The sequence below is a fragment of the Pelecanus crispus genome, chromosome 4, assembly GCF_030463565.1.
Source record: "Pelecanus crispus isolate bPelCri1 chromosome 4, bPelCri1.pri, whole genome shotgun sequence".
Taxonomy (NCBI): Eukaryota; Metazoa; Chordata; class Aves; order Pelecaniformes; family Pelecanidae; genus Pelecanus; species Pelecanus crispus.
Window position 1 is genome coordinate 52,997,743 of NC_134646.1, and position 27,339 is coordinate 53,025,081.

Consider the following 27,339-nt stretch of genomic DNA (forward strand, 5'->3'; position numbering starts at 1 on the left):
CTGTAACTAAATTGTGTTACAGGAGAGAACCAGCTATAGCCTCTTAACTGTCATCTTAAAAATTATCTGAATTCTTTGTACTCATGGCTCTATAGAATTGACTCTGAAGTGATGAGTTGTGCAATAGATATTGGACAGTAAAATGTAACATTAATTTTGGTCCAGATGAGTACAGAAGCAAGCACTGTATCAAGCAGAAGACTCTGCTTCTTATGTCTCATTCACACACTCTCCTGTAATCACTTTAAGCAAGATCTTCTCTACTACCATTGAAAAACACATTCTACTGGAGTAGAAGGACTGTCATCAGAATATAAGATACAGCTTAACTTCTTTCAGCAATTCTACTACTTGAGCAGTGGATAATGAAAGCAGACTACAAGGGCACAAACTGAAACACGGGAGCTTCCCTCTGAATGTTAGGAAACACTTTTTTACTGTAAGGGTGACTGAGCACTGGCACAGGTTGCCCAGAGAGGGTGTAGAGGCTCCCATGTCGGAGATGATCAAAACCCTCCTAGGCAACCAGCTCTGCATGGTCCTGCTTGAGCAGGGTGTTTGGACAAGATGACCTCTAGCAGTCCCTTCCAACCTCAACCATTCTGTGATTCTCTGAAGAAAAGGGTAGAGAGAAAGTATGGCCAAAGAAATACCATTTCAATGCATTGTTCATACACACCATTCCAGGGCAAGAATTCAGGAATGGTGTGGGCTCATGCTATTTCTTGAGCTTAGAGTTAAATGATTTACCATATAAACTAGACTTGTCTCAAATATGCACAAATCTTCTTATTCTACTTTAGGAAAATGTCCTCTGAATGATTCTTGTGTCAAGTTAGTGATTAAAAGCTTTCATTTGTTTCATTTTCACAATGTATTCCCTCTGTCCTCAAAATTCTAAGGTTTTTCCTGCATGCAGTATCACCAGGAGTTTAAAGCCTGCAGAGTAATTAAACTGTCTTCAAACCTTTTAATATACTTTTGCCTTTATGATCATACCTCTCATCTCCAATCTGCCATTTCAAAATTCACTCATAAAACCTGGACAGAGTCAAAACAACTAAAAAAAAAAAAAAAATCACAGTAGAATCACACTCTCATTTTATTCAAACTTCAGGCATATTTAGGCTTCACTGTCACTAGACTGTCTGCCACAGCATATAGCCATATTATACTAACCCCAAAATGAAGACGCTCCTGAATCTAAGATGACTTGGTGCTTTTTAACCACTTTGAGAAAAGCCTTGCCTTTTAAGGTAAACAGGACCTCTATAATGCAGCTGATATGCTGAATAAGCTATTTCTAACTCAATTTTATGACTTACTGTTATTAGCAACTCTGTTCTGAAAAAGTAAAGAAAACTTCTGGTTCAATCTACAATCCTAATTCCACCTTTGCCATGAGACTTCATTAGGTGCTGACTTTAACTGTTTTTTTTAAACATTAATTTCCTAAATTTCTCCCTTTCTACATGAAAACTCTTCAGAAAGTCAAATACTTTAGGAACACATTCTACAGGCTTTCAATTGCAGCATTCAATTTAAGTGTGAAAGGATACTAAAGTTTTCAGACAGGTTTATCCCTTTGCACATTGAAAGTGCAAACCGGAAAATGCAGAAAAATACAGGTGGTTTCTTCAGTTAACTACACAACCAGAGTATTCACTTCAGGTAAATGTGCTGACAGAAATGAATTCCACAGGCCATGAACACTTTTTTTTTTTTTTTTTAAAAACAGACTAGCTATACATAGGCTACAAAGGCAACATGTAGGTATGTACTGTGTCTACACCTCATACTGTAGGATGGAAAAGCTTAGTGGGACAAGAGTCTCTTGTCCCAGGAAAGTTAGCAGTGGTTCTCTGAAGAGGAGTAACAAACTGCTACAAGCATGCCAACACTTAAAGTCAGTTAACTTCCAACAACAAACTCTGCATACCGTTTTGTAAGTCAGAGGAAAATTTTTCAAAAGACGAATTTACAGACAAGTCAAAACTTTATTTAAAACTACAATTTTAAAATTACTAAACAAGTCACAATAAAAAATAAAAAAAGATTAAGACAGAAAAAGAACAGTGCAGCAAAACTGAATAGAAGAGGATTCAGTTCCAGCTGTTCAAACTGCCACAGGCAGAATTTAGCATACCTATCCTAAGATGCAGTGTGTCAAAAATTTTACATTTTTATACACTTCCAGAATTCTGGGAAATTAGTGCTGATCTTCTATATGCATTTGTATACATGGAGTTTATAAATGCAGATATCTTCAGGTTATTCTCATGCACTTTGAGCTCCAAAAGTTTCTGTAAAATAAGAGTATAATCATTATTGTCTAACAGCTGCAAGACGTCAAACAGCTCTCGAACACATTTCAGTTCCTTGTAAGTACCCATTAAAGCACCTTGATGAAATATTTCATCCTCACCTTTTCTTCACATGCATTTGGAGCCATGGCTTACTTGAACAGCTATGCACAGACAAAGAATGGCTTGGTTGCTAGCTACCGATTTTGTGTGCCATGGCATTCTTAGCCACTGTGCCCACACCAGGCATATGCATCAGTATTCACCAAACTGACACAACAGACTTCTGTTAACATAGCTATGACAAGCAGAATGGAGATGGGCAGTGAATGAAATGGAAGGAAAGATAGCACCTTCCTTCACACTCTACTCCGGAAAATCCTACACTGTCACTACAGCTGCATTAGAAAAAAGCATTTTCATCAGCTTATACGGTTTGAGGAATTGGAAATAGCTACACTAGCAGAAAACTACTGCCCTCAGAATACCCAGTTCATGCATTTATATATGCCATTACTATACCCTCCACTGGAGAACTATGAGCCTAACAATGGAACAGAAGCCTCTAATGTCATTACTTGTGTCACAATATCAACATTATATTAAAAAAAGGAAAGTTTCTTTGACCTGCATTAAGTTTTTGTAGCTGCATAAATACTGTTTCATGAAAGTGACAAATCTTTATTGCTGTCATACTTAAAAGTTTTTTCTACCTCATGGTATGCTTCATATGAAAAATAGTTTTCTTTTCCCTGAATAGATATTTTACTATTCTGAAAAGTCTCTTGACCTTTTCTATTACAAAACCACTGAAGAGTCTGCCAGCAAATTATATTGAGCATTATTAAATCAGCTAATAGCAATTAGAATTTACAATATCATTAAACCCAAGCTTGTGTAACAAGAAACAAAAATACTATTCCATTTTAATAAGTTTCAAAACCATTAAGTTATAACATGCATTTTACGTATGTTAACTTTTATGACTCTTAGCCACAGAAGTATATAGAAGAAACACGGAAGGCAAAAATCACTTCATATCAATACATCATTTTCAAATGCATGGTAACAAAAAAGGATATTCTTTCAGCACTGTGATAACTGCTTACTTCAGTAAGTGATAACAAGATATTTAAATTCTATGCCATTCCAGAGCATTTTCCAAGTAGGTGTAGAGGATTTAGAAAATAATCTTTACCAGGTTCTTTCAAAGTTTGGGCATCTCCTGCTAATTCTTGACCTTGAGCTCCACCTCCATCCAGTAATTCATGAGACAAACTGTTGGTTTGGGCCTCCATTGCCTTTTTCTTCATTAAATCTGCCTTTGTAACAGATAAAGCAAAACTCAAAATTCTGGATAATTCTTACTGCTGTCTAGATAATTAAGACATTTAGGGTGTGCACTTCTAAACAGCAACCCCACAAACAATAGCAAAATACCTCTGAATATACTGCAAGTTTAAGGGGCAAGTCTTCAACTTTCACAAAGTCATCTTCATCAGATTTTTGACTTACATTTCCAGAACCACCTTCCTGTTAATAAAAATAGTGACATTTAAGAGAATAATGCTACTTCAATTTATTTTCACTCCAAAACTACATTTTTTTACTATTACAATACAGTACATCATAAAACAATGCCCACATCAAATTTGCAGATGAAAACTGAACAAGACTGGAAGACAGAAATAACACTGAAATAGAACAAAGCTTCTCATTTCTCTTGCATGTATCTTAACTGAAATATACGCACATATTCATTCACTAACACAGGTGACTCCGTATCAGGGCTGCCAGCCATGGAGCTTTCAGAACTTGCAGCAGATTTGTTTCCTACACATGTTGTATCTAGTGTTTGAGTTTCATTTACTGGTAAAGATGAGCTTGATTCTTCTGTTTTCTTACTGGCTGTTGTAAAGGATTCTGGGGTACTGACTGTTAAAGGTGGTGTATTCTCCATGACATTGAGGTGATGAGGCAAAATTATGGCCACATCTTGTTCACCTAAAACCACAAAACTATTTTAGCTAGGTAAAGATAGAAAAAGATTCTGAACATAAAGCAATCCCAGATTTTTTTTTCACAAATTATGATCCAAAGCTACAAATGAACAACGCAAGTGAATTATAGTCTCTCAGATCAACACAAAGCTGATTGAAATAAAACATCAGTTATTCGTACTCTCATACACTTAAGTATCAGCAATTATCACAAGATAGTATGTGACTTAAAAATTTCTGACTTGATACAGCTTTCTTAGAAAGAAAACACCAAAAAACAACTTCCAGAACTGTATGACCTACTGTAAAATATTCATTCTAGGTATAAAGAGATATAACACAGAACAATAAATTCCTTAACATTTTGCCACGTTCTTGTGGCAACACAGGATCTACTCAACTACTGCTTTTAGACTACAAAAAATGACCAAGACCCAGTATTTGCATCAGAAAAAAAACCAGGAAGAGAAGGTGGTAACAGCATTTAGATTAGAAGTAACATTCATACCATCCGGTAGTGTTTCTGTCTTTTGACAGAACATGATTTCTCAGTTCTTAATCAGTTACAACACAGCATTACTCACAGAAATAGATCTTTAAAATATAAAGTGATTTCAATTGCTAGTAAATGGTAGTAGCAGAAAAAAAAATACTAGACAAATCTAAACATCAAAATACTGTAACAGAAAAATTAACTCTGCTACAGTTGTGTGCCAAGTGCTGCAAAAATAAACTGAAATTCATGCCATTGTCAAGCATCAAAACCACCTCTGTGTAGGTAAGATTATTCCAGGATTCCTCTTTAAAAGGTTTGCTGTGTCTGTATCAACACAGATGTTATCTAGTCAACTGACAATGGTTCCATGAAAAAAAACAGCCCAGTAAACTCTTGCAAATTTGATCATCTTCCTCTTAATTACTTATATCACAGGCACTGTCCAAGATAATTCTCACAGTATGCAAATTCATATAGAAGTGTTAATCTCTCAGTTACTGCATATGGGGCTTACCTTTAACAGATTCTTGTTCTGATGACAAAATCTCACTGCTTTTTGTCTTACTCAGTTCTTGGTTTGAAGCCTATTGGGGAAGGTGAAAACAAGTTAGAACAAATTCTACTAATCAGCTTCACAGCTTATTGCCTCATTTACTCTTCTTTGCTATACTAGAAACACACTGTACACTTGCTCCACGTCTTTGTCTTTTCACTAGTTTGAAATAAAGACAGCAAGTTCTACTCTCTATTCATCAGCTAGTTAATAAACACTTTAAGAAACTCAACACTGATATGTGTGTTTTATCTGAACATTTAATTTTCTTTTCACTATAGTAGTTCCCAGGTAAACTCTTCGGTTCCACTGAAAAGATCTGTTGTTTTAGCCTTTAAAGTAAAATGTTCTAGTTACATCTTGTGTAATGTTAATACCTGTTGAGTAAAGCAAAGTTTCAAAAGATTCAGAAGTCAATCTTATTTACTGAAATGTAAAGAACTGACAAGTCTCCAGAACCAGGTCACACCCATCCAAATGTTTGTAAGAAAACTAACAGTGACATGACAGTAGCAGCCAATAACATTTTACCATTGTTCTAGAAAAAAATATTATATGGTACAGAGGAAAGACAAATCAAAGACATTGCTAGAATACAAGAGTAAATGGCTTCTGCAAAGGAAAGCCCAATTAGAGCTCGATGTCAGCAAACAGAGGAAGAACCAGTTAACAGTTTAAAACATAATGCTTTTTTGAAAGTTTATCTTTTCTTCTGCAGCTTAACATTTTCTAATAGCAGATTTAAACATTAGTTTTGTCTGTGTCCATCCATTTTGGCATCAGCTATACCAATAATAAATTCAGGTGGGGAATGCTGCATTTTGTATGTAGCATCTATTGCTTTCATGTAATTTCTTGTATCATTCTTCTAGTTTTGTTAGTATGAAACCAGTGCAACAAGAAAAACTTAAGTACGTACAAATATCTGCTGAAAAGCTGTGCACTGGCTTAGGTTTGTTCTGCATTTACAACTGTGATGATACCTGTTCATTTTCAGTTGTTGTTTCACTGCTGGCTTGTAGTGATGTCTGCACATCAACAGGTCCTTCCTCAAATTCTATTTCTTCATCTTCATTCTCATCTTCTCCACTGCCATAGTTAGTCAGAGCTTGGGTTTCTGCTTTTGATAAACCTGAAGGCAAATCAATGTAAAACCACCTTCATATTGGATTTACATATTGACAGAAGCTGACAGAGTAAAAGTCAGGCTGCAAAATCCAAATCCCTTTTGGGAATTTACTGCAATGATCAGTTATAACTCTTATATCAAAACATTCTTTGAAATTAAGATAGAGTGATGACAACTTTCAAAGATCCATAAGCTCCACAAACTATATTATGAACAAACACCAGGGTGTTGGTATGAAATATCTAAGTTATTAAACAAGTTGGTGTGAAGAATGTAAATATAAGGGAAACCAAGCCATGAGTAGTTGGTGCAAGACAACAAACAGGACAAAAAAATTATTAAAAATTATGCAAGCTTAAGTAGAAGCATATTAAAAAAAATATCATCATTTAAATGAAAAACTGCATAAAATTTCAGCAGCTTTCACATCATTCAGGTTAAAGGTTGAGAAACTTCAAGTTTAGCTGAGACAGGGTATGTAACTTAAACAATGAATCTGATTCTAACGTGTTTTTACAGATCTACTTATTACAAAGAGAAAAAGCTCCTTTAATTGGAATGTTTAATCCTTGACACAATACTGGTAAATACTGTACTGGAAAACTTTCACTGGAAAAGACCTGTCTAGATAATCTGTGAGAGAAGGTGTTACACAGCAGTACTTCATGCAAACCCTGTTGTAAAATTAGTTGGTCAAAACTAGTGAAAGCATTGAGTAATGAGCTATATAAAAATCACTTACTTATTGCCACTGGACCGCTTTCACTTTCCTCATCTTCCTCTTGATCAGATGCATCAGACCTAATACTATCAGGAACTCCATTACCATCATACATTTCCGAGTTCTGTACTTGTTTAACAGTTTCAGTCTCATCCTTGTCCTAGGAAAACAAGGAATACTGTGCAATTCCATGTTTGTTTATCTAAAGACTAAGTTATGGTTTCTGCATCAAGGAGTCACCTTTGTTTTTCAAAAATAAAAAAAATCCACAGACTAAAAATTAATGTTTTACATAGTTCTTAAGGCCTTGAAATGAATACTGGAAAGCTACTCCTGAAACAGAGCATCAGAACCTGCTAGAAGAGATCATGCGCTGTTCAGACATAGCTATCAAGGGCATCATAACTGAGAATTTCATTATCTGAAAAGGTTCACACTGATCAGCATGCTAGCTTTAAAAAAAAAAAATTCTTTAAATGAGATTTGTTATTATTAAGAAGAAAGACACACCTGCATTATTACCTTCTAGCAACTTCCCTGCTTCTCCTAAATGATCTCTAGTAAAAATTAGGAATATTCCTAACTGCAGCTTCTCATTTCTTTAGCAATAGCTATTCAGCAGTTTCTCTGCTGAATGATTTGCTAAATACCTTGAGTGAGAAAATTCTGCTCAGTCTATATGAACACCAAGTAAAGCCCTGAGTTTGGCTCCAAATCTTGAAAGGACTCTTGTACACTACAGCAACCATAACTGATATATAGCTTCCCACTTGTACTTCCAAAGCAGTGTGACAGAAGCTCTAAGCCCTTGAACCAAGCACTGACTCTATGCCCATACATGCCTACACGTATGCCTATGCCCTTTTATGAAAGCATCCAACATTCTTAGTACATTACCTATATCTTTCCCTTGGTTGGAAAAAGCTGAACATTGCAGCAGAAAATACAAAACTTCATATACAACCCCTCTCCCCAAACACAATGATTTTAGTGGTTTTCAAAACAAAGAGAAAAGGGAGAATTTTTGGGCGCTAACATTTAACACTCAGACTTTGACTCTGAGGACCTCAAATACCATAGAATCCTAGAATCGTTTGGGTTGGAAAAGACCTGTGCCCCAACTCAGAACATCTGCCTGCTCCTTAAGATGAAAAGTAAAACAATTTACTCCATACCATTAAAAAAGAAAATCTTAATTGCTGAAATAGTTGAGCACCATCTCTATTTACTGTCCTTGTTATTTAATTCTTCAGTGTATGACTTCATTCTCAATGCTCTGAGCTGAGAATACAGGCACAGCCTCAGACCACATCCCACAAAAAATACGTTCAGAACAAGTCTTTTCTTTTTTCTTTAAAATACAGAAAACGAATACTAAAAGGAAAAGCAAGATCCTACCCTAAAGCTGCTCAGCAAGTATCACAAATTATTTCTTTTACATAAAGGTCACCAACAATAAGTAGAAAAGCATCTTTAATACTATCTTTGTTGATCTGAATGCACTTCTTGAAAGGTAACAAGATAATATTTTGTAAGAAATGCATCAAACAGTCTTTATGCTGGTAATGGCTCTGCAGTAGAAACAGGAATAAAAAACCAAGACCAACCAAGGAACTGATATCCAAGTCGTGTTTACTGAATGCATGTAATAGCAAAGACTTATTGATGAAGGCTGACTTTTTGGTAGTCATTTCCCAGACCATCAACTCAAATTGAAAAAAGGGAAATTATAATTTACTTTGTTACTTTGAGAAAGTAAATCACTGAAAATAACAAAACCCCATGATGTTTAATAAATCTATAAACATTAAGAAATGGGCTGCTTACAGATACGGGATTTATGACAGGCAACAGTAAGACTAAGTGATCTGTGAAATTATCTGAGGAGTAAAGACAGTTGAGAAGCATAAACATACTTTGTCCTCATCGACATCTTCAGCAGATGAACAAACATCCACCTGGAGACCTTTTTTTGCCTAGAAGAAACACAAACTGTCTTCAATTCTAAACTGAAGTAACTTTGAAATACTGAACCAAACTAGGGCTTCGTGAAAGCCTGGCCGAAATGCCAATCTTGCCAAGAATTGCTATCTCAAAACAGCAGTAAGCCACAGGGACTTCTATACTATAGAGGTGTTTACACAGATGTCTTCAAAATTTTAGAGATGCAAAACATTACAAAAAACTGTGCTAGCCCTTCTTATTTAAACAATTATGTTCACATGGGCTAATTCTCCAGTCTGTGGTTGAATCATATTTAACATACAGAATTAGATATACCAGCTCTGGTCAAGACAGAGCGCTATGTTTTACAGTGTGGAACCTAAAACCAGTTAGCTTACTGGACTCAAGATAGCCACAAAATCAAGCAAGATCAGATGTGCCTGCATCAGGATACCAGATCTGGAAGCTGTGAGAAGACCATAGATAATTACACGGGTCTGTACAAAGTAACCAGGACCTACCAGTTCTGGCTCATCTCTGGCTGTGTTGAACCTGAACTGATGCCACAGCAACAAGGCAAACATTGACCTTAACCCTAATTCTGTCTTCCAGGAGAAGAGAAGAAATGCCAGATCTAAGTTGGCTCCATGCATTCTCATAGCAGCATATAAACCAATCCTTTACATAACAAAGACCCAATGAGCAACTTCAGATAAAATAGGAAGTCATGTCCAAATCCTTCTGGATTCAGAGTGTTTCTCTAGACCTTTACAAGGCACTCCGCAGCCTCTCTCACACTAGCCATGTTACTGGTATATTTAAGTTGAACTATCTTGAAAATGTAGCTGATGATATGCTTAAAACTACTTACAGCACTGCACAAAGTATCTTCCATTGACATTTTAAAATAAGAATGAGTTATGGGTTTGCTTTGGTATTTATGTTTCTAAAAGAAAGCTGAAAGGACACTGAAGTCATAGCTGTACTATACAAGAAGAAACACTGAGGTAGATACTTGACCAATTTAAGTATATGAATATGATCTGGTTTAGTGTTTCTTTTGTAAACACTTCACATAACTTAAAAAAAGCTCTGTTCCTAAAAACTGCAATACTAAAATTAAAAATGGTGATGCAACATCTTTAATTATGTAAATGGTGGGAAAACCAAACAGAACTTGCTTTGTTAGAGCAGATGATGTACTACAGTCTCAAATATTCCTGAAAAGTTTATATATATTTTATACTCCAAGAAAGTAATACTTTCTACGTATGACAACAAGCCAACTATTTGATGACTTCATAGGACTTATTCAAGTTAGACAAAGATGGTGCCTAACTAAGGTACTGCAAGGAAAGCTGTAGGCATAACTGGAGAGATGATCAACTGGGACCCATGCATGTCAAAATATTTAGCTGGGATAGAGTTAAATTTCTGCACAGCAGCTGGTATGGGGCTATGTTTTGGTTTTGTGCTGACAACCCTGTTGATAATACAGGGGTGTTTTTGTTACTGCTGAGCAGTGCTTACACAGAGTCAAGGCCTTTCTGCTTCTCACACCACCCCACCAGTGAGTAGCCTGGGTGTGCACAAGAAGTTGGGAGGGGACACAGCTGGGACAGCTGACCCCAACTCACCAAAGGGATTCCATACCATATGACATCATGCTCAGCATATAAAGCTGGGGGAAGAAGAAGGAAGGCGGGGGAACATTTGGAGCGATGGCGTTTGCCTTCCCAAGTAACCATTTCACGTGATGGAGCCCTGCTTTCCTGGAGATGGCTGAACACCTGCCTGCCGATGGGAAGGTGGGAACGAATTCCTTGTTTTGCTTTGCTTGCATGTGTGGTTTTTCTTTTACCTGTTAAACTGTCTTTATCTCAACCCACGAGTTTTCTCACTTTTACCCTTCCAGTTCTCTCTCCCATCCCACTGAGGGGGAGTGAGCAAGTGGCTGTGTGGTGCTTAGCTGCTGGCTGGGGTTAAACCAAAGCAACTACTCAATGGCCCCAGATGTTAATACTGTTTCAACACTTGACTATTCTTTCCTATGTGCACATATAACCATTAAAACACATTTCCTCTGAATTACCAACATAAAGCCTACACAATTAGATATCTGTAACAGATACTCACCTTCCTGATGTCTCCCTTACTGAGGAAAACTAGTTCATGCTTCTACACAAGAAATACTGTGACTACACAGCACTAATTTATTAAAAAAAAACCCCAAACAACAAACCATATATACAACATATAACTAAGGTAATCAAAGTAGTGTAGGAAATGCAGGTATTTAGGAAACTCAGAAAAGCTACATGTTTTAAAAATAAAACAAACCTCTTTAGCGTAAGACTGTATCACTTCAGTAGTTTCTATTTTTCTTTTACATCTCTGTTTTACAGAAATACTGTTGTTGTCCAAGTCTTGCATGAGTTTAAAAAAGGCTAGTTCATTAAATAACACTTCAGAGATCTCCACAAGAAGATCCTCCCCACAATCTTTTAATTTTCTACCAGCAAATTTCGCCAGTGAATCCTGTGAAGAGAAATAGTTCTTCAGTTTTTCAAACAGGCTTTCAAACTTCCAAGACTAAGTACTTGTCATATTCCTAACAACTCAAAATTAGTTAGGTATACAATAGCTCATACTTTTTTAAAAAATATGGTTTAGTGTCTTGAACAGATTTTAAGTAGAATCTCCAGTCACACAACACAGAACTTATGAAGTTACTGATTTAAACTCTATGCTTGTAGAGAAAAAAAAAGAGGAAGAAAGAAAAGAGCAGCCTGTTGATTTTCAGGAATTTACAAAAAATGTCCACAAAGAGCACCACCAGAGCTCTCCTTGAAGACAGCCACAGGCAGGAGATACACCTCTCACTATCTGGCAGTGATGGAAACTAAGTTCTGTGTATGGTAAAGCTTTAATTTTAGGAAACAAGGTGATACCTCATTGCTGTATCAAAGCTGAAGGAGAACAGCAGCTATACTACTGAAATTGTAAAATATAACTTCAGGTAAGCTGGTTTATCTGTTGCTCATTGTTCAAGTTGCAATAGTGTTGCAAAACAACACTGAAAAACTACTAACCTGAAGTATACTGCCAAGCTGCTTATGAAAGAACTTCACAAATTCTTTACTTTCATCATTTTGTTGTGTAAGAGTCAAGACCATACGTCTTACTGATGTCAGTAATTGAGAAGAGCATACTTCATCCATGTGTTCCTAAACAAGTATCACAGAATAAGCTTAGTTACCACTTAAAATAGCCATCAACTCAAATACTGAAATTCATTTATAAAAAAATCACCTGTCCACTGAAGGAACAGCACTCCATGAACAAGTCCTAACCCACCTCGCGAAACAAACTAACACAGTTATAGCAGATACCATGCTTCATTAATGAATGATTGGCCACAACACACAAAGCTTTATCTCACTTTTCCAATACATTAGTACATGCCATCTTTTAACCTTTGGACAAACTAAGATATCTATCGTGGTTGTGTACTCAAGTGTATTAGGGTGCATGTTAAGATATCTACTGTTGTAAGCTTCCTTAAAACTGCAAACAAAACAGAAGCCTTCAGGCACTGAGACTGTGGCATGTCAACAATATACAGAGTCTTTAAAACTAGTATCAACCAAGTACCTTATTAAACAAACCTAAGCTTATATACTGGGCATACTATAAAAAGAAACAGGGAGATGACTTAAGCATCTTACAAGTCAATCTTCTCTGCTCTTTAACCTTGCAAAGAATGAACTGTGACTATTTCTCTTTCTTTAAAGTAGCACATTTCTCCTCTGTATTCACAGAAGTTTACAAGCTCTCAACAACTTTAAAGATACTTGTAAACAGGAGAAAATAATGCTAAAAATCAACAACTTGGAGCTAGTCTTCAAAAATACCTCAAGTTACATTGCATGTAACAGTTTTAATCAAAATTATCTCAGTTCTCTTTGCTGAGAGGCAGCAAATATTTCAGAAGTACATTCTCAAACATTTCTATTGGATTTGGTCAGCTCCAAAGAAAGAAATCTCTATTCTTCTTGATGTGAAGTCCCCAGCCCTATGCAATCTAGAAACCTTACCATTTTTCTCCTATTAAACTCCACAGAATCTTTCTGTTGGAGTATTTAATCCTTAGTTCATCCTCAGCAAGGTTGGCAACTTAACACATATTTATTGGCAGCTGTTGCTAAAATGCAAGTTATCCATTTTAAATAATGTTGTTCTATGCAATTATGCCGGTCCTCTCCCTATTCTCCTAATTCACACATTATTGAAAAGAGTTCTTACCTTCAGAAAAGGAATGACCTCTTTCATAATTGCTTTAATCTGCCGGTCAAGCTGCTGAGTATCTATACGAGGACATGGAACAGCAGAAACTTGATTTGACTGTGGTACAGGAAGACATTCACTAGTACTTGGACCTCATTGAAAAAAAAAAAAAAAAGACATTTAAGTCATTCAACATTACTATTAAAGAAATACCAGTTTCAAAACCATATATTTTGCTTTTTTAAAATAAAGCATATTTACTTAAGTACGTAAAGATCCTTTGTAACTTTGCTAAGTTTTCAATATAAATGAAGAGGAAAACAAGTCAGCCAATTCAGTAATTCTTGATATTTAGAATAATTATTTTCTAAAACTAAGCAAAATATGTATGTATGTGCATACCTTCTAATTTAGCAGCAGAAGCACCCTGAAAATTACTAGAGCAGCCCTCAGAGTCAAGGGTACTTTCAGCTTCAATTTTCATACGCTCATATTCCCTCATCCTAGCCAAAGCTTGATCTAAGTGAATCACTGTGTTGCCTATATTTAGAATAAAAATACCTTTTAATCTAAATAAAAAAGTTTAATTGATAGACAAGTAAACAACAATAGAAATTAATTCAAAGCCGCAAGTTTTAAAATCTACATACAACTGCAGTTGAGTTACGTTATTTTATTACACACTTTGATCAACTCAAAGTGTTTCACAAGTGGCAAATTTCCTTTAAGTGTTGTTTTACAAAACATGTGATTACGTGCTAAAAATCAAAGAATAGCATACTACTTAAGCATAGACAATTGCAGGCATTTTAGGAGGGAGGGAGTAACACTTAGAACATTGTAAATGACATGATTCTTACCAAGGTCATCAGTGGCAAAGGGTTCAAAATTTGAAGATGTAGACATAGTACTCCCATTGTCTGCATCATTTTGTTCACAATCTTGACATGCTTCTGTAGAAAAGTTCTTGCCAAAAGTTTCCTAAAAATCACCAAACAACTGAGTACAAAGCAGGAACACACCATCCTCTCAAAGATGTGTCAACAAGCCAGCAATTCTTTTCAGCCACAGGCTGTGGTATCAGGACTTGTCACCAGGCTGCCTGACTGGGGAACTACCTTACTTTCAGGATACAAATCCATCAGGTGATTCTACCATGTTTGTTTCAAATACTTCAACTATAAAACACTTAAGAAACTGTACAGAGGCATCAGTGATTCCTTACATACAAAAAAGCAAAAAATTTTGGGGAATCTTGTGATCAGTACTTGCCCTGACCTTACTCACAACATGATTTTGGCTCTTTTTGAGTATCAGTTTCCAATTTATGCCTCTCTCCATGTTCTATTCCTCCCTGACACATCACTTATTTCCAGCATCAAGAATCCTACCACATTTAATCACTTCTGCATTCTCTTGCATTTGTTTAGAAAAGTCCGTATAAATTGATATTAATTTTAGAAAATTCAGTCGCTAGTATGAATATTTCAGTACACAAGCACTCATGTAAATTGAAGAGATAGGAAAAGCTGACAGTAAGCTAGCTTCCGAACTTGAAAACTTACATCATCTGTAGAAGCAAGGCTTTCACTGGGAGTGAGTTCAGAATTTGATGCCATCCATGTTGCAGAATTCAGTGATTTTGTGCACTTCTGGTTTTCGTTGTTCTCAGATAAATGTCTGGTCACTATATCCTGGAAAAGATAGTAAATCTATACTGTAAAAAAGGATCTAAGACTTGTTTGATTCATACACAAGATCCACAATTTTGTGCATACCTGTAAAGCATATAGAGCCCGTTGCCTCAGGTAATCTGTATTTAGCAGCTGAAGCTCATGGAAAAGTTCAATAAGGAAGTGGGGACGAGACTCATTTTGAGAAATAAGAGTTGCCACTTCAGAATAAATTGTGTCTCGCAAAGTTTCAAACATAGAAAGATCACTACCGGTTTCTGCAGAAAAAAAAGGAACTTGTTAAGTTCTTGTCACGCATCCAGTTGAAAGACAGCTGCCTATTAGGTATGCAAGTTAGAGGTACACAAATTATATCTCAATCATTGTAGATTCCATTATATAGCTGGTTTTTTAAGGCTTACTAATTTTCTGAAGGGCAACAAAGATTTAAACATTCTGAAATAATACTTTATGCAATCGTTTATATATGAAATAAAATATAAAGCATTCATAGGAATAACTTTCTTTACAATTCTGAACAACACCTTTAGAAAGTGTTCTTTATTAAAGTATTGCGCACATCACAATGCTGCTTTCAGAATAGGTGTTCAATACGGAAAATGGAGTTCTAAGATATTTCAAACAAGACAGCCAGAGGTTTCAAGTTTATATAATACAAGTAGTCCACACTTTTACAACACAAGCAACAACATTAAGGAAGCTCTAGACTGAATTCAAGAAAGCAACTTCTTCCCACACAGGCATAAATCCTACATTCTCATAGATGCCTAGTATCACTTCTGAGGCTCACGGAAAACCTCTTACCCTTAAGCCCTACTACATACATATGAGAAGACAATGTGTTCCCTAATAAGTCTTCCATGCCTTTGAAAATTAAGGATTATCCTTGCATCACAACAGTTAAATTATTACATACATATTTTAGCAAGTGTTGAATGGAAAAAAAAGTTAAATTTGGAAAACTCAGCTTAGTTTAACAGATGCGTATTTGTTAGTATTCGAGTTAATGAAGTTATTAGCAATACAGCAAACGCTACTGTGCAATCTGATTATCAGCAAATAGTTTATGAGTATTTTTAAGCATACAGGCAAGCTTTTTCAACCTTTAATAAGCCACCAGAAATCGCTTCCCTCCCCCACTAGTAAAATGTAATAGTAGCTTTTAAACACACTAAAAATGCCTACTGAATTTTTTTGTGTTAGCATCTACCTGTGTATTTTCCATTTGTAACTGTGACTAGCCAAGAACATGATGAACACATCCTCCACAATTACAATTGAAAGTAGTTTGCATCATTGCACTTCATGCAAATTACAGGTAACTTCTCCTGCCTTGTTTATAGAGAAGGTGCTGCAATAGTACTAATTTTGAACATCTGTTAAACAGTCTGAGTTATAGGACCAAAGCTAAGAGAGCTAAAAAAAAATAGGACACTGTTGAAGCTAAGCAGTGAATGCATTACCTGGCGCTTCAGTGCATGCATTTCTGTTAGACTGCTGCAGAATTCTCCTAGCATGCGCTGTAGGAAAGTGGGGATAGACAGTGATAAACACAAAAATGCGCACCAGAAATAAAGACAGGGTCTATACAAAACAGCAGGAGGAAGACTGCTTAGTCATCCAAATGACATCGAAGCTGCTTATTGTGAGAACTTGACTGGTAAAAGTTTATTACATATACCAATAAACAGCTCTTAGTGTGGACACAGCTACATTGACAAAGCTGTACATCGTGCTACAATAACTAAAATTTCTGCATCTTTCAAACAAAACAAAGGTACTGGCAGAACCTAAAAAGACACAGAAGAGAATATTTTTACGATCTAGATGCAAGAAAAGCAGTGCAGATGGCAAAAATGTAAGCATTTATGTGATGTTATAAGATTGAATTTGAATGATATTTGATAGCGTTCCTTTAAGCATGACTAGAAAGAAAACATGTATGCAGTACAGGATGTAGTTTAAATGCTAAACAAAATTTCATCTGTTGTGCAGTTACTTTCCATAAAAAGACCAACAAATCAGTGAGGTTTTTGGTTGGCTAGGGTTTTTTTGTTTTACAGTAACAGGTTTGTTTCTAAATTGGTTTAATCAAGTACCTAATCTACAGAAAACACCCAAAAGCAATCAATACCTGATTTTTTACATACTTTTATGCTTACAGCATCCTTAGAAATTAAAAAGCAGAATCCACATGCTAAAAATACAGCATTGTTGTCTTGTCATAATACACTGCTTTTAAATAATACACTAGCAACTAAACATGGAGGTCCTTTACTCAGCGAAGTTCACAAAATAATTACTGACATTCAGAAAAGAATACCTGAAGACATTTCTGTAGATCTACTGTATTTAATTATTTTTTCCAATTGTTCCCGATTCCTTTTGCTGAACACCTTTGCATGAACAACCTCTTCAGAGTGTCTGCTTTTATTGCTCTTGCAGGGTTCACACACGCTAGAAGCGCTTGCACTTTCATAACCTTACGGGAGGGAATGAAAAGGAAGAAATAAAAAGAATAGCTTACAAAATGTTTTATTACTTTTAAAAATTTGAGGGCAATTGCAAAGATGCAAAACACCAGTGATGTTTCCTAGGCAAAAATTTTCCTCTGTAGACTGAATCCATACAGTAGCACTAAATCCTCTGACTGCAACAGTACTATGCAACAGTACTATACGTGCTAGTACTGTCCCTCTCTTCTCATTCAGTATTTTACTGAAGCACATCTTTCAGCAAGTCATCCACTTTGAACATGAAGACATAATGAAAAGGAAGATTCTCCTGGTGGCTCATTCCAAATCTGAGTGTATCTGCAGCCACTATCCATCCAAATCATGATGTCCTAATCAGTTATACTTTTTATTTACTGAAATACTAAAAAACCTGATGTAGTTATGTTATGTAAAATGAATTAATATTTCAATACCTTATTTTCATGATTATAGGTACTATTTATAGAGAGTAGATTCTCTGGAATGTAATGATTATAATTGAAGTTGAGTTTGCTATGGTATCTAAGAGTACTTTACAACATACCAACATTTTTAATTCTGCCTTTTAGCTGAGAAGAACTCTTCCTCTTATTCTTCGATTTGGGTGTTTTATCTTTTGATGCCAAGCTTGCTTGTGCTGATGCTTTTCTAGATTTAAATGTCTTTGTCACAGTAGTTGGGTCTACTGGATCAGGCATGCTACTAAAACTCTGCAAAGACTCTTCATCAAACTCTCTTCTCCTGCTTGTATCAGACTGATTTTTATGACCAGAAGCAACGTTTTGTACTGAAACTGCAAAACCTGCTTTCAGCTGAGACGGATCATCTTTTTTCACTTCCTGGCTATCATTAAGCCAAGTTGATCTTTTTTCCATTTCCTCTTCAGGTTGTCTATGACTTCTTCTGTCAGAAAGAAGGAAAGAAAGAAACACCACAATAGACCATAACCTAACCTCTTGGGTAGAAACAGCATGTATTACCAGGCAAATAGCTTTGTCCATAATGCAAGTTATCTGCCCTAGTTACTTAGTCATCAACATTAAAAAAACAAACATTGAAAAAAAAAAAAAATCTAGTGAGAACCCTTCCAAATGGAAAACAGAAGACGTCTGAAGAAATTTACATTTATCACTTATTTCAACCTTGATATACTTATGCAGCTATTGCTGTGCTCAAATAGTACTATAGGATAAAACATTTCTTAAAACAAAATTCAGTACAATCTACTGTAGCATAAAAAAATAAGCATTCACTGAAATTATATCCTCTAGTTATTCAAACAGCTCAGTTTCAAAAAACATAGAAATGAAATCTTCCTCCCCTTACAAAATCTATCACAAAACCACTTCAACACTGTATTTGATCTTAAAATACTCATTATATGGTACATTAATTAATATACAAAAAAGCAGAACGCTTCAGTGGAAAAAAAGTTAAAAAATTAAACTGGAAACTCCAAAAGTAAGCTCATCTTGTAATTCTGTTATTTACCTGGAAGATAAATTCCCTAAAAGAACAATGAATTCCCACAAGCCTCAGAAAAGTGAGGAGAGAGGGAGGAAAAATGATTAAAGGAGAATTGCACTGTGACATTCAATACCTTTGTTTTTCTGCTCCAGTAGAGGAACTGCTTTCAAAAGGTTTGGGGAATGCCATATACTCAGTTTTCCCAGAAGCATTATGATCTAGGGGATGTTGCTGCTGCTGCTCACTGCTGTGCGGGGAAATATTGTGTGCGAAGTCTCCAAAACCAGAAGGGAATACTGGATTATAGTTAATACCTACGAATTAAACAAGACAGTCTGAAGACACTACCTCATTTATCTGTGTGATAAAAGTCAAATTTGAGACATATTGTGTGGCAACATAACATTATGAAGCAAACATTATAACATAACATTACGAAGCAACATAACATTATGAAGCAAAAATACAGCGAGGAAGTAAACAAAAACTGTTTTGGTCTTGGAAGCACTGCAATAATCAGTATTTATCTTAAATGCAGGTTTCAAACATTACTGGATACTGCACATGCCACTACAATCCCATCAGTGGAGAGATTAATGTACTTCAAAAACCCCAGTAAAGAGCTCCTACAAGTGAAGGTAAAAAAGTTTAAAAAAAGGCAGAGTTCTGTCTGCATGAAGACTTTATCAATACTTCAACTACCAAACTGACAAGAAAATTCCAATGGTACAAGTATTCATAGGGCCAAAGTAGTCATAAATTCATAATACTTATTTTAACTTTAGAATTTTTATAGTAGTGGCAAATTGAACATAGCTATTCTTCTGTGCAGGTTCCGTAATATTTAAAATATACCCTTAAACAGAAAGAGACTTTAGAATCTGAAAGCTACAATCTCGGTCTATGCCTATTTCCTGGTTTCCTGAAAAAAATGAAATATATTATTAAGACAGCTTTAACAACTTCTAATGATACAGTAAAATACCTCCATTTTTTTCCATTTCAAATTCAATAGTAAAAGTAGATTTGGTAATGAGATTAGGAACACTTTATCCAAGTCAACAGTTACTCTGTACCTCTGATGGGAACAAAAGTTAGTAACATGCTCCATTTACAAGCATTTCAAACAAAAATGAGTGCTAGAAGTTCTAAGAAAAAGAGAAATAATTACCAAGTGCCACTTAAAATTGGAGGGTTCACTTAGCCAGAACACTATTAAAAGACTGTTGAAGGTACGTAAAAGTTTCAAACATTGCTTTTCACATGCTGGATGAAGAACATTAAAAATGTTGACTTTATGGAGTGGGTATTTTTGACTATAACCAACTTATTGAGAAAGTCTTGCTTTTCATACTGAAGTAAAAATATACAAATGTTCAGCAATACACATTAACAAACTTCTGCTAGTATAATAGGGACTCATTCAAGTGCTGTTTAAGACCATTTCACTATAAAGGGAAAGTCACAGAGTTTCAGCAAGTTCACATTAAGATTTCAATTAAGTAAGGAAACAAAGTTTTGAAATTCATATTACTTTTCACACCTGTAGTAATACTCACCTGGAGCAAAGGAAGAAAAGTTAGTAAATCCTGGTACATTAAACAGGTTCACAGGTTGTGGAGGAAAGCTGAACGGACAGAAAACAGGAGATGGAGGTGGTGGTGCACTACTGCTGCTCTCCTTTCTCAATGGCTTCTCTTGACACTGTTGTTCTTGCTGGCGCATAAGATCATTTAACATTTGTTTCAACCTTGAAAACAAGGAAAAATAAGCATTTGGGGAAAAAAAATGAATGCTAAGGGAAAGCTGTAAATTTGTACTCTAGTAATTTGAGATTCATATTATTTCACCTGCCTCATGTAATGTACATAAAGAACGAACTGCTCCATTTAGCTAGTAAAAAAACTTCAGGAAAAAAACCAACTTCTATTTAATCCTGAGTGACAGACAGGAATGGTTTTAAAAATCAACCGCTCTGTACTAGTGGTCCTGTTTACAGAAGTTAAACAACCTTGCAAGAACAATAAAAAAATGACTAGGTACTAAAAAAAATAAGCAGGTTGAAAAGGAAACTTAAATAGCAACAACCAAAGTTAAAAAATATTTGCAGAAGTGGCATTAAAACTACTTTAAAATACTATATAAGAGGCCAGTAACTATGCATCACTTACCAAATACAGAACAGAGATGAAGAGCTTGAACTTTCATGCAATTAATTAAAATGACTATTACATCTTTTTGTAAAAAAGATCATTGTTCAGAAGGTAAAAGTAGTACATCCAAACGGAGCATAAGCATAAATTCTGACTGACAACATTAAGAAAGGACAAAAAGCTTTTCCACCAACTTTCCATAACCATTAGAATCCAGAATCTCGCCACATAGTGTAGCAAAGACTACAGACATAGAAACATATTCAAGGAAAGCAAGTCTAAACCAAAAAAGCCAAATAAAGCTACCGCAACAGATTTTTGGAAGAGGTGCCAACTTTTGGTTCTCTTCACTAAAGATTACTCAAAAAGAGTCATCGCAAAGGCGTTAAAGCAGTGGTGAAAAAAACAACCAAAAACGCTGTATATGATTTCAAAAGCTTGTAATCAACTCAGAAGTTCAACAGACTCATATTTAACCATTATCTGCAATCTTTTATGTTCTCTGTTACTGAATCATTTCAAATTCTACAGTCAAACACTAATACAGCCAACAAACCTTTGGACATTATTCTGCTGCCAAGTCAGTTGAGTGTAACACTGGTTCAACTGATGCATAATAAGATGTACTTGTGAAGATGCAACATTATTGGGCATCATACTGTAAGGGCCTGTAAGCAAAGTCTGTAGAAGACAAGAGAGGGTCTGTGGAAAAAAAATACACGACAGCGACCAAATTACCAAAACCAGAAGTTATTGCTGGAAAGACAAAGTAAGAAGAGCAAAATAACTGTTCTTCATAGCTACCTGCTGATCCTGCATCAAGGTTTGACAAATGCTGACACTAAATTCATGCTGTTTCTTCAATTGATTGATCTGCTCTTGCCATTGTTCCTTTTCTTCCACATATGAAAGTTCAGACATCCACCGAAGGTTTTCCTGACGTCGCATACTTATGTTTTGCTGTTGCCTGGCCTTAGACAATGGACGATAATTCCCATCTGCTGAAAGAGGACGGCAATTTTTCCACCTGGGTGGGGAAAAAAAAGGAAGAATGAGGACAAAACCTGACATTTCAAACAACTTCTTCTAATGGTACTCCCATTATTCAAATTATGTTTCAGCTGTACAACAACAACTCACTCAGCACAGGCCATTTCAGCGTGCCAACTAATCACCCATGCGATCTTGTCAATCTAACTTCATCCTAAACAAATGGAAAATAAAAGCCACCCAACTAACAATCACTGTCAAAAAAGAATTGCTAAGGATGTTTCTGGATCTTGTTTTTAGTATCGTCCATTACTGATATATAATATGTACTCAGATGAAAATAGAAGCCACCAACATCATACACTAAGAATTAACAGGTCCAGCTCCTGGCTAGAAGGCCACTATCTACTAAAATTATTTTGGTATCAAAAACAGAGGAAATCAATTGAAGAGGTATACATTACTTTTAACACTGCATTTTCATTTAGTCACACAAAGCTTATTAAGGAAATCAATCAGGTAAGCAAAAGTTAAAAATATTCATGTTAATTAAAAAAATCTAATAAGAAATAGTTTTCAAAGCTGCAAAAGCCAACAATTTGAAAGCAAAAGTGTCAGTTTAATTCTCTGAATTACTTTTTTTGAAGAGACTGATCTATATCACGGCAAAAATTTCGTGTGGGTTATCTTTTAAGCTGATTAAAACAACATGGGAAGATAAGGAGCTACTGCAACACAACTGGATAGCTCAATGGCAGACAGTTAATATGACTGAAAACAGAACACATAATTAAATTATACACATTGCAGCTACAGAGACTCAGACAAGAAAGCGCCACTGCACACATCACCCTAGCCAGCAGAAATAAAGATCACTTTGCTGTAAAAGGATGCCTTTTAGTTAATGCAATGCTTCTTCCACCCCTTCCAAATACACTCTGACATGCATCAGATTAACAAGTAATGCCACTAACCTGTCCTTGTTCTCTTTAACAAAATATGCATTTTCTGGTATGTTGTTATTGGGGTAAACAGAGAAACTGTCATTCAAACTTGACGCGTCTTCTTCCTCTTCTTCTGCCTGACCAACTCCATCGGAGAGATAACCATCTTCATCTCCATCCTCTTCATCCAGTGCACACTGGGTAGAACCTCCCCAGGTAGCCATTGTCCTAGTAAACATTGGATGGGCAAGAGAGGGGGCATTTGGGAAGGGAGGAGTATTTTTAGTTTATGACAAATTATTAAAACAACCTGTTAACAATTACAAGTCTGTATCTTCAATTAATCAAGCTGCACCAAAATTAATTTAAACATTATCTCACCAATGCAAAATGTAACTAGTATTCTTCTGATACTGGGACAGTTAAATAAAATTACTCTCTGTTTTGGAAAATTGTTACTTTACTATTGTTACAAATGGTGTAGAGATGAAGAAAAATGACTGAGCATTTGGCATTTTCCACACATTCTCCTCTCCTTAGGTGATTTTTCACCATTTATGGAGCAGGGGAGACAAAATACACTGGGAAGACCCATAAAATTGGCAAGTTGCCAACTAATAGTCGCTTTAGAAGTAAAGGAATTAATTTATTGCTCTGTTATTTCATCACATTCAGTGCTCAGATGAAAACAGAAAACTGCCCTAAGACTGACATCTCGCTAAACAGAAGCGCCCGCTAACACAGAGTGACTCCTAGTCTTACTTTTCAGTCCTACTCTGCTGTGGAGTACGCTGAGCTTCTGATCCTTCACTTTTAACAGATGCAGCAACAGTAGATATTGTTTCTGCGAGCTCTCTCCTCCTTTGATGTTCAGCCATTAAAGCTTCAAGTTGCTTTCTTCTCTGTCGCAATTCTTCTCTTAGGATCTCATGTCTTCTCATCTCAGACCACAACTGTTTACAGTAAAATAGAAGACATTAGAATATAAGCAAAATAAAATCTAAACAATAGATCTATATAATATCATAAAATAATAATATAAATCTAAATAATAAATAAATAAATAAAAATTCTAGAATAAATACAATCTAAACTAAAGCACATTAAAACTTCAATATCTGATACTACACTGATACCTTTCTGTTCAGGCATTGGTATTATACTGTAACTGAAGCCACACCCCAGAAAGCTGCAAAATACATCCCATATTTACTACTTATCCCAAATACTGCAAAATCTAAGAAGGTAATTAAACATTACAGTACAGAATTTTTAAAGAAAAACAGCGCATATTTCACTCAACACTGTTTTTATCACATCATTTATGCATTCGAGTTAGCTCTAAGTAGCATGATGGAATACTACCCTCTGGAGAAACCTGAAAATTGTGCCAAGTACTTCTTTGATAACTAAGTAGTGCATACAACAAAAAGATTTTCTGCAACCTGCAGAAACTTGCAGTGTTTGTTTGAATAAGACAGTGTATGCAGTGTATGTTTGAATAAGACTTAATGAAGCTGTGATTTACAAAGAAGAGCACATAAAGGGAAAGGTACAGGTAGAAAGAGGCCATTGTCTACCTTAAATTAGATATAGTAAAAGCATAAATGGCAAGATACTTTTACAAACACATAAACAGCATAACATAATAGCAAAACATGCAAAAACAATTGTGCATGTGAACTAGACTGGACAACTTGACAATGTACTCAAGCCTGAAAGGAACCAAACTAGTCGGTGGTGCTGGCGGTAAGAAGCTTTCCAACAAAAATCCATATTTATTTTGATAATTAATAACCCAACCTGTTTGTAGAATTTTAGCAATTGCACCAGCACATTCATTTTAGAGACAGTTTCTTTTCAGCAGGAAGAATTCAGACCTTTTATTTAGTGAAAAGAGACAAGTTGTCCTATAATACTTATTTGGAAGATGCCAAAGTTCTGAAATTATCTTCTTGGAAAAGGAAAATTTGGCTTTTAATGACAACAGAACAGGCATTGCCCAATCAGACTCACCTAAACTGTTACAGGAAAATTTACAAGAACACTGATACAACTCACAGAGAAAGTCTATTAACAGAGGTACTTTTCAGATACTCGTTTCTGATGTCTAATCTAGCCAGGAAACACTTTTCATCACATATCCCTCCAACCCTACAAATGCTAGCATAATTTTCAGAAAGACTAAGTAATATCCAGATTATTATCTGAGACATGAATTTTAGGGAAAAAGGGGAAGGAAGATGTGTAGAAGATAAACTAAGTTTCAAATCCTGCCATCATTTTCTTCATGAATGACTTGCCTGTGGTATACACTATCAAATGTACACAGTACAAATTCAAAATTCATTCAACTTCTGCATTAATATTTGGCAACAACTGCTGTATTTAGGGTAAGATCTCTTGCCAGTTCAGGTCAACATTTACTTCTTTCCAGAAATGAAACAAAGAAGTTATATACACACTTTGTTAAAGTGGCTACTACTCCACTCCCCAGCCCAAGTACTTAAAAATGTGTCCAAGTTACCTGGTACTTTTTTCATTTTAAACCTTTTTTAAGTCACAGAATATCAAGTATGAAATACCTCATTGCCTACTGGTACAGAATCATCAAATTCAAGTAAAGGCTTGCCAGCTGTGTTACACTCATTCATGGCTGGAGTTGAGGTTGCTGGTGAAGTCTGCCTGTTTGCTGGGCAGTTACCCAGGCCAGCTGACAACTGAAAGAGAAAGCAAAATGGCAAAATAGAGTAGAGTAGCTTTCTAAAACTTACCTGCTGTTAAAACCCAACACAGTTCTGGCTTTATGAGATAGGATTAGTATTCAGTGAAAAGGGATTTTTCCAATCAAGGCTAAATACTTATCTCAGAACTTAGCCAGGAATCAACAAAACTTACTTTTATATAATACAGTATTACAATGTATTGTGTTTGTGTGGCAAGGCTTTGGTAGCAGGGGCTACAGGGAGGGCTTCTGCAAGAAGCTGCCAGAAGCTTCCCCTATGTCTGATAGGGCCAATGCCAGCCATCTCCAAGATGGACCCACCACTGGCCAAGGCCGAGCCCATCAGCAACAGTGGTATTGCCTCTCTGATAACATATTCAAGAATGGGGAAAAACACATATGCAATTGCAGCCAGAGAGAGAGAAGTGAGAATATGTGAGAAACAACCCTGCAGACACCAAGGTCACTGAAGAAGCAGGGGGAGGAGGTGCTCCAGGCACCGGAGCAGAGATTCCCCTGCAGCCTGTGCTTAAGACCATGGTGAGGCAGGCTGTGCCCCTGCAGCCCATGGAGGTTAATGGTGGAGCAGATCTCCACCTGCAGCCTGGGGAGGACCCCAAGCCCTGTGGGAAGCCCACGCTGGAGCAGGCTCCTGGCAGGACCTGTGGAGAGAGGAGCCCATGCTGGAGCAGGTTTGCTGGCAGGACTTGTGATCCTGTGGGGGACCCACGCTGGAGCAGTCTGCTCCTGAAGGACTGCACCCTGTGGAAGGGACCCACACTGGAGCAGTTCATGAAGAACTGTAGCCCATGGGAAGGACCCACATTGCAGAACTTCATGGAGAACTGTCTCTTGTGGGAGGGACCCCACGCTGGAGCAGGGGAAGAATGTGAGGAGTCCTCCCCCCGAGGAGGAAGGAGCAGCAGAGACAACACGTGATGAACTGACCACAACCCCCATTCCCCGTCCCCCTGTGCTGCTGAGGAGGAGGTAGCGAATTTGGGAATAAAGTTAAGCCCAGGAAGAAGGAAGCAGTGGGGGGAAAGTGTTTTAAGATTTAGTTTTTATTTTCTCATTACCTTACTATGATTTTGATTGGCAAAAAATTAAATTAATTTTGCACAAGTCTAGTCTGTTTTGCCTATGACAGTAATTGGTGAATGATCTCTCCCTGCCCTTATCTTGACCCACAAGACTTACGTTATATTTTCTCTCTCCTGTCCAGCTGAGGATGGGGAGTGATAGAGCAGTTTTGGTGGGCACCTAGCATCCAGCCAGGGTCACCCCCACCACATATACAACGCTGTAGATGCACAGTATTGATAATTTACTGCTCACTTCACAGAAAAAAAGTTCATCTTCAAAGAGTATGAGAAACAGTACAGCACTGTGAAGTTTGAATACAAAGTGTTGATCATGCTTACAGGACACAATATAT

General features: G+C 36.3%; 1 protein-coding gene across 12 annotated transcripts in view; it reads right to left on the minus strand.

Moving 5' to 3' along the window:
- Window positions 1-1,906: 1,906 nt before the first annotated feature.
- Window positions 1,907-27,339, minus strand: part of PCM1 (pericentriolar material 1) — a 46,920-nt gene continuing 21,487 nt past the window's right edge. For 5 of the 12 annotated variants that reach the window (XM_075709681.1, XM_075709679.1, XM_075709676.1 and 2 more), the window contains 25 exons: window positions 25,762-25,896; window positions 23,939-24,129; window positions 23,207-23,404; window positions 22,047-22,269; window positions 21,799-21,944; window positions 20,649-20,839; window positions 19,223-19,403; window positions 18,167-18,525; window positions 17,451-17,609; window positions 16,591-16,647; window positions 15,212-15,384; window positions 14,999-15,127; window positions 14,294-14,414; window positions 13,836-13,973; window positions 13,452-13,585; window positions 12,239-12,373; window positions 11,487-11,684; window positions 9,119-9,178; window positions 7,224-7,362; window positions 6,336-6,484; window positions 5,314-5,383; window positions 4,057-4,307; window positions 3,744-3,836; window positions 3,502-3,625; window positions 1,907-2,303 (listed from right to left, as the gene is read on the minus strand). In XM_075709681.1, the coding sequence (XP_075565796.1) occupies window positions 2,278-2,303; window positions 3,502-3,625; window positions 3,744-3,836; window positions 4,057-4,307; window positions 5,314-5,383; window positions 6,336-6,484; window positions 7,224-7,362; window positions 9,119-9,178; window positions 11,487-11,684; window positions 12,239-12,373; window positions 13,452-13,585; window positions 13,836-13,973; window positions 14,294-14,414; window positions 14,999-15,127; window positions 15,212-15,384; window positions 16,591-16,647; window positions 17,451-17,609; window positions 18,167-18,525; window positions 19,223-19,403; window positions 20,649-20,839; window positions 21,799-21,944; window positions 22,047-22,269; window positions 23,207-23,404; window positions 23,939-24,129; window positions 25,762-25,896 (3,780 nt within the window). In that variant the 3' untranslated portion in view covers window positions 1,907-2,277. Of the gene's footprint in view, window positions 2,304-3,501; window positions 3,626-3,743; window positions 3,837-4,056; window positions 4,308-5,313; window positions 5,384-6,335; window positions 6,485-7,223; window positions 7,363-9,118; window positions 9,179-11,486; window positions 11,685-12,238; window positions 12,374-13,451; window positions 13,586-13,835; window positions 13,974-14,293; window positions 14,415-14,998; window positions 15,128-15,211; window positions 15,385-16,590; window positions 16,648-17,450; window positions 17,610-18,166; window positions 18,526-19,222; window positions 19,404-20,648; window positions 20,840-21,798; window positions 21,945-22,046; window positions 22,270-23,206; window positions 23,405-23,938; window positions 24,130-25,761; window positions 25,897-27,339 lie in introns of those variants that run through there. The other 7 variants (XM_075709673.1, XM_075709674.1, XM_075709677.1 and 4 more) reach the window with 7 other exon arrangements.